Below are 7,627 nucleotides of genomic sequence, written 5' to 3'. Positions count from 1 at the left end.
TCTCTCTCTCTCTCTCTCTCTCTCTCTCTCTCTCTCTCTCTCTGTATCTCTATCTTTGGGCAGGTGCATGCCATAGTGCATGTGTGGCAGGTCATAGCACAGCTTATGGGAATCAGTTCTTTCCTTCTACCATGTGGGTCCTGGGGATTGAACTCAGGTTGTCAGGCTTGGTAGTAAGTGCCTTTACCTGTTGCACCATTTCCCTGCCTCTGGTTTTGTTATTTTAAGACAGTCCTGCTTTGTAGCCCTGACTAGCCTGGAACTTACTATGCAGCCCAGGCTGGCCTCTCACTCATGATCCTCTTACCTTGGGATCCTGACATGCTCGGATAATAGGCAGCTGCCACAAACTCCAGGTCCCCATCCCTCTCTCCAGCCCTTATTGTTTGGACTTCTGAAAGCCCATCAGTCTCTCCACTCTGCCCCAGGTCCCTTCACATTCCTCTCTCTCACCCCTGCTTCCCCAGGGAGTCACTGTGACCTGCATCCCCAGCTCCTTCAGGAAGGGAAGAGAGCTTTTCTAGGCGCAGCGTCAGCTCCCTGGGGGCTCTGGGAATTTTCCTTAAGGGGACAGCACCCCACTCCCAAGCAGGCACTGGGCACTGGTCCAGGCTGGTGCTGGGACCCCCGGTGCCTGTGTCCTTCAGCATTAGTCAGCTGAGTCATGTTCTGTACCGTCCATTTCTCTCCCTCTCCAGCCTCTGTCTCGCTTCTTTCTTGATGACATCAGGGTTTCTCCTGAGGGTGTGTGAGGAAAACGGCCTGGGGCCCCCACTTCCCTTCTTTCCCCCACTGCCAGAGGATCTGGCCATAGGAAAGTATCCACGTGACAGGCAGCATTTATTCCAGAATCCAGTGTCCACAGGTGACGAGCTAGGATGGGGGATGAGGGCGGTTTTTTTGGGGGAGACTCCAGTGTCAGACTACACAGCAGGGCATCAGGTGTGTGTGGGGGGACCAGCAGGGGAAACAGGAGGTAAAAATAGCCTGGGCCAGCAGACCCTTAGACCCTCAGCGCCTTATCCCAGGCCGGGACCTGGGCTTGGGTCCAGGAGCTATTCTGGGGCCTGAGAGTCGCATTCCCTGGAGGAAGGTCCCCTCCCAGCGCTCCAACCTCCCTCCTTCTCTCCTGGAGGCCTGCGGGCCACTGTGGGTCCCTGCCCAGCAGGCAGAGGAAGGAAGGGAGGGCCAAGGCTAGAGGAGGAAGGAGGTGGAGGCATGAGCAGAGCTGGTCCTCTGATGATGTCTGGAGCTGCAGGTCCAGCGCCTGCCTCTGCGAGGTCCCTGGACTCAGCACTGGGGACAGAACCAGTAACTCAGCCTGCGCCCACAAGGCTGGACCTGTGCTCTGCTGGTTCCCCACACCCAGACCCTCACTTACCTCATCTCCAAAGCCTCCGCTGCCACCTCTGACTCCTCCGGAGGCCCCTCCCATAAGAAGGCCTGTCTGCTCTGGCCTCTCAGAGCCTGAGTGGCTCAGTTCTGGCTCCCCAGGTGGCCTGGGGGAGGACAATAGCATGGTAAAGCTGTCACTGCTAAGGAAGGAAGGAGCTAGGGATGTGCTTAGGGAGGTCCTGGCATTGGAGCCAGGCTGGGGCAGGTGTAACCACAGGGTTGATGGGATGGAGATGGGACCAGAGCAGGGACACTTCAGGGACCCCTCCAAAAGGCTTGGACAGAGTTGAGGTCACAATGGAAAGTGGGATGAGGCAAGATGGGAATGGATTTGGGGTACTTATGGGTGAGGACTGAGGAGAGACTGTAGACAGGGATGTGGCTAAGCTATTCACAGGCTGGGGTTGGGATGTGGCTGGAAGACAGGCTGCTATTCCCAGTTCTATGTGGGACTTTGGAGGAGATAGTCTACATCGGAGATGACCTTGGGCATAGGCAGGTGCACAGGCCTGTAGTCCTAGCATTTAGGAGACTAAGGCAAGAAGATGGAAAGTTCAAGGCTAGCCTGGGCAATCTAGTGAGACCTTATCTTAAAATAGTAAAAAAAAAAAAGGGGGAGGGAGGGGGCCTGGGGGCATGGCTCAGTGGTAGAGCTCTGGTCTAGAATTCACCAGTGAGGGGCTTGGGGCATGGCTCAGGGGTAGAGCACCTGCCTAGGATCCCCCAGTGAGGGGCTGGGCTACAGCACCTGCCTAGCATATGCAAAGTCTTGGGTCCTATCCCCAGTACTCCAAACAAAACAAATACAAAATCTGGAGGTGAGGTTAAATGGAGGCCTGTGAGGAGGATGGTGGGACGGAGACAGTTAGGTTTGACAGGGGCAGATTTAAGGTGGCTTTGGGTGGGATTTGGGGTAGTAGACAAGGCCATCCTTGGGATGAGGATGGGTTGGAGATGAATGGGGGAGGCTGGAGGGCTTGTGGCTTTGGGGTTCCTTTGGCAATGGAGTTGGAGGAACTTGGCTGGATCCGGCTGATGGTAGGGTGTGGCTGAGGTTGGAAAAGGACTTGGCGCCTGTAAGCACTCACAGAGCCCCCTTCTCAGTCCGCCGGCAGCAGCCGGGGCGCCCCTTGCGTCTCATGCAGTAGAAGGCAGCAACCACAAGCAATAGAAGACCAACACTGACGGCCACTGCCATGACGGCTACTCCGGCCTGGGCGGTCTGAGGGGCCACTGTGAGGAGAAGACAGGAGACACTCAGCCCACCAGGCCAGGGCTGCCAGTGCCCACCCAGCTCCTCCCCTCCATGGTCACCCACCAGAGCCAAAGTGGAAGACGTGGCCTATCTTGCCATGGGTGTTGGAGGCCTCACAGGACACACCCTCTCGGCTCAGGGCACTGGTCACTTTCAAGGTCAGCGAGCTGCTCACCCAGCCCTTGCCTTCGAAGGGTGGTTCTGCTGGCTGTGGAGACTCGGGTCAGACCGGGCCCCCTTGGGATCAAGGGCAGGGGATGAGGGCCAAGGGGAAGTGAAGGTGATACCAGGCTTGGATGAGTGAGGGACAGGGTCTCCCGTGGGACTTGGGGTGGGTTCAGGGTGACCAGGAAAGCCTCTTACAGTGGCGCTTCTCTGGCTCCAGGTGAGTTTGGGCTCTGGGTAGCCTCGGGCAGAGCAGACTAGCTTGACTTCATCTCCTTCTGTCCAGCTGTCCCCTGATTTGGGCTCCATTTCTTTTGGCCTTAACTCTGGGGACCCTGTGGGTGGTGGGGACCACAGCAAAGTAAGTAGGAGGCAAACTGCAAGGGACAGGAAGGGGACAGAGGCAGGAGAGAGGAAGAGGAGAAAGAGACAAGAGGGGAGATGGCTCAGTGGGTAAAGTGCTGAGTTCAGATCCCCCATACCCACATAAAAACTGGGCACAGTGGCATGCATTGTAACCCCAGCACTGGGGTAGTGGGACAAAGATAGGATCTGTGAGCTCCCAGGCCAGCCAGCCTAGCTGATCAATGAGCTCCACATTAAAATAAGGTGGAGGGGCTGGTGCAATAGCTCAGCAGGTGAAGGTGCCTGCTGCCAAGCCTGATGATTTGAGTTCGATCCCTGGAATCTACACAGCAGAGAGAGAAAGACCTGACTCCTGTAAGTTGTCCTCTGACTTCCACAAGTTGGCACCACCCCCCCAATAAATAAATAAATGTAAAAAAAAAAAATGGTGGAAAGCGATAGAGGAAGACACCTCTGGATTCCAGAGGCATCCATATACATGTGCACACATATGAATACACATATTCACATACACCACACATGCACACACACACATACACACACAAAATTGAAGACATGGACATTGTTCTCATCTAAGCCACCAGTCAAATCCAAACCTTGGACCACCAGTTGGAAGCTCTGTGTGTGACTCAGGAGAGGGACCGTGGGTGAAGAGGCCTCACATACGTAGGTGCCAGCCGAGTCGAAGGTAATGGAGCTGAGGGAGAGCACGGGGCCATCTCCGAGGGGCACAGAGTCCTAAGGAAGGGACAGAAAGGAAGTCAGGCAGGGCTCTGAGAGGGTGAGGGGTGTGGGAGGAAGGCACGAGGCCCCAGGGCTCCTTCCTCCATCACCTTGGTCCAGCGCACAGTAGGGGCAGGTAGGCCGCTGGCAGAGCAGTTCACCATCGTATGGCTGCTGTTCAGGAAGACGAAGAGCTCCTCACCCACACTGAGCTCCAGCGGGTCCAGATCTGCAGGGGGTGACAGACTGTCACATCCCCAGCCCTTTACCCACTCAGCCAGGGTCTCTCCAGGGCTGTTAGGAGGTAGACATTTATGAGCAGTCCTAAGCAGAGAATGCCATGATGTGCTTCCTAATTTTCTCCAATACCTTGAGTTCTTAAAAATTTCTCATCCACAGGGCTGGAGAGATGGCTCAGCAGTTAAGAGCACTGGCTGCTCTTGCAGAGGATCTGGGTTTGGATCCCAACACCCACATGGTGGCTAACAACCATTCCTAACTCCGGTTCCTTGGGATCCAATGCCCTCTACTGACCTCTGGGAAATGCATGACATAGGTGCACTTACATCCTTGCAGGCAAAACATTCATACACATAAAAAATAAAAATGCTAGGCGTGGTGGCACACGCCTTTAATCCCAGCACTTGGGAGGCAGAGGCAGGCGGATCTTTGTGAGTTTGAGGCCAGCATGGTCTACATAGTGAGTTCCAGGACAGCTGGGACTACAAAAAAAATATATATATATATATATATATATATATATATCATCCAGGCCCTTCAGCCAAAACCCAAAGGACCAGCTCCAAAGTGGGCACTTGGCTGGCCATTTTGCTGTAGAGTTATTACCCAAAGCTCTCACAGTGCTGGGGATGGAACCAAGGGATTCCCATATGCTAGGCAAGCCCTCTGCCACTGAGCCATATCCCCAACACCTCACTGGTAAATTCTAGGCAGGTGTTCTACCACTGAGCCACACCCCCAGCCCCTCACTGGGGGATACTAGGCAGTTGCTCTGTGGCTGGACCACGCCCCCAGCTCTCCATACTTTTGCTTAAGCTCAAATCTTTGCCTTCTCCTGCCCACCACTCCCACCCCATTCCTATTAAGACTTGATGGATATAGGCCAGCAAGATGGCTCAGAGGCTCAAGGCGCTTGCCTCCAAGTCTAATGACTTGAGTTCGATTTCCTGGATCTACATGCCCATTGTGGCACGTGCGTGCCCATACACATATATAAATAGTTAAATAAACAAACAACTAAATGGAATAATAAAAAAATTATTAGACAACTCGATGGGCTCATGGCTGGGGATATATATAAGTGCTAAAGTTACTGTCTCCCATGGGTGAGGCCCTAGGTTTAATTCCCAGCATCGCAAAACAATAACAAAATTCTGGCTGGGTTAGGTGGTTCACACAGCACTTGGAACACTGAGGCAGAAGGATTCTGACTCTCAGGTCAGCTTAAGCAACCTAGGAATACCCTGTCTCTGAAAAAAAAAAAAGAGAATACTTTATGCTCTCTGACTTCATGAAGGATCCTTTTCCTCTCTGACCCCTGACCCTACCATCTCCTCACTGGTCTATTCTTCATTTCACTGTGTGGGACTCTGGGATCAAACTCAGGTTGTTAGGCTTGGAGGCTGGACTTTAACGCATTGAGTCTTCTCTCTGGTCATCTTCCTCACTTCTGTCTTTGTCCACCCTCCTCTGAGCCCAAGGGATAGTTTTTCTTTCTTTTTTTGAAAAAATTTTTGAGACAGGGTCTCACTAGGTAACTTTGGCTGGCTTGGAACTTGCTATGTAGACCAGGCTGGGCTCCAGTTTACAAGAGATCTGCCTGCCTCTGCCTCCTGAGTGCTGGGATTAAAGGCATGAGCTACTATGGCCTGCCTGCAAAGATTTTTCTTTATAAAAAATATTTATTTGATTTTTAGATATGTGTGTGTGTGTGTGTGTGTGTGTGTGTGTGTGTCTGTGTCTATGCATGTGAGTACAGGTGCCCAAGGAGTCCGGAGGAAGGTGTTGGATCCTTCAGAACTGGATTTACAGGTGGTTGTAAGCCATCTGACCATGCTGGGAATGAAACAAGGGCCCTCATCAAGAGCAATCTGTATTCTATTTTGTTTATTTATTATTTATTTATTTATTGGTCTTTTTGAGACAGGGTCTCCCTGTAGCCCCAGCTGACCTGGAACTTGCTATGTAGACCAGGCTGGCCTCCAACTCACAGAGATCCTCCTGCCTCTGCCTCCCCTGTGCTGGGATTAAAGGCATGTGCCACCAAGCCCGGCTGCAATATGCATTCTTAACCACAGAGCCATCTCTCCAACCCAAAGGGTTCTTTTCAAAGCACACACTAGTCAATCTTCCTTACTGCTAGAAGTTCTCGCACAGCAGCCCAGGGCCTTTGATATTATGACCAAGTTCCTTGACAACCTACAAGATCCTGCCTAGTCTGGCTCAGGCCCTCCCTCTTCTCTGGTCCCCTTAGTTTCAGGGACCCTGTTGTCTTGGGTGTTTTTCCCAAGAATAAGTACTGCCCCAGGGCCTTTGTACTGCCGAGCCCTGCCCGCAACATATTCCTTGTGGCTGTCAGCTTCTGGTATCGATCTTCAGTTTCTTATCCATGTGCCTCCTTCACTCAGAGGTCTCCCTGCCCCCTCACTGTGGACACTGGGCTCTCTCTTCCAACACTGACAACTGATTCTCCCAGCTGCTCTGAGGGCTGGCAGCTGTCAACCCTCAGCTGTCAGCCCTCTGTGGGAACAGCCTCAGCTGCAAGGAGCCCCTCACCCAAGGTCATGCCCCCTTCCCTGCGTAGCATATAGTCCAATGAGGCCCAGCCCCTTTGTCCCAACTGGGGACAACTGTGAAGGGTCACTAGGCATCCAAGGGTCCTGTGGCATCCACGTTTTTGCAAACCAGTCACATTTATACCCCTGCCCATTCTTGTTGCTTTTGCAGATGTGGATTACAGGAGTTTCTGCATAGATGCTCTGCCTATAGACCCACAGGGCAGAGCCAGCTCCCAGGGGATAAGACTGTGACAGTCCCCTGTCAGCCGACTAGCCCCTGTACCTCACTCATGCTAACATGACCAAGAGTCTTAGCCAGTGTTCACCTTCTACCTCTGCTACTATGGTGGGGTGGGGGCTGCGGGGCTCACAGGTATGCCCCAACATCTGCTGAAGGGGCCACCCCTGGGAAAGGGGTACCAGGGTGTGATGAAGAGCACAGTTTCTTAGGCTGGGATATAGCTAGCTCAGTTGGTATAGTGCTTGCATAGCATGCACAAGGCCCTGAGTTTGATCCCCAGCACTGCCTAAACTGGGTGTGGTGGTATGTGCCTGTAATCCCAGCACTCAGAGGTAGAGCGGTACAGGCAGGAAGATAACTTCAAGTTCATCACTGGTTACTCAGTGACTTCAAGGCCAGACTAGCTCATGAAACTCTGGACTCAAATGAAGCAAAACAACAAGAAAACAGAAAGACCATAGAGCTAGATGAGAAGGTAAAGTGCTTGCAAATTTCCCAGTGAGGGGCTGGGGGCGTGGCTCAGTGGTAGAGTACCTGCCTAGAATTCCCCAGTGAGGAGCTGGGGGTGTGGCTCAGAGGTAGAGCACTTGCCTAGAACCCCCCCCCCCCAACAGAAGACCCTCACCAAAAACATCCAGGCCAATAAAGAACCCGGTTCTAAAAAACCAGCCGGAGCACACCCGG

At 53.0% G+C, this 7,627-nt stretch overlaps 1 protein-coding gene across 1 annotated transcript in view; it reads right to left on the bottom strand.

Moving 5' to 3' along the window:
* Positions 1 to 937: 937 nt before the first annotated feature.
* The window catches only part of Bcam (basal cell adhesion molecule (Lutheran blood group)), a 13,942-nt gene continuing 7,252 nt past the window's right edge, over positions 938 to 7,627 (bottom strand). The window contains exons 9-15 of the mRNA XM_008851996.3: positions 4,015 to 4,133; positions 3,778 to 3,919; positions 3,014 to 3,150; positions 2,714 to 2,858; positions 2,484 to 2,628; positions 1,382 to 1,499; positions 938 to 1,296 (exon numbers count right to left, since the gene is read on the bottom strand). Of these exons, the coding sequence (XP_008850218.1) occupies positions 1,291 to 1,296; positions 1,382 to 1,499; positions 2,484 to 2,628; positions 2,714 to 2,858; positions 3,014 to 3,150; positions 3,778 to 3,919; positions 4,015 to 4,133 (812 nt within the window). The 3' untranslated portion in view covers positions 938 to 1,290. The remainder of the gene's footprint in view (positions 1,297 to 1,381; positions 1,500 to 2,483; positions 2,629 to 2,713; positions 2,859 to 3,013; positions 3,151 to 3,777; positions 3,920 to 4,014; positions 4,134 to 7,627) is intronic.

This window comes from Nannospalax galili, unplaced genomic scaffold (assembly GCF_000622305.1).
Source record: "Nannospalax galili isolate Female #2095 unplaced genomic scaffold, S.galili_v1.0 scaffold385, whole genome shotgun sequence".
NCBI classification, from domain to species: Eukaryota; Metazoa; Chordata; class Mammalia; order Rodentia; family Spalacidae; genus Nannospalax; species Nannospalax galili.
Note: the sequence above shows the minus strand (reverse complement) of the source record. Positions and strands in the feature narration are given on the sequence as shown.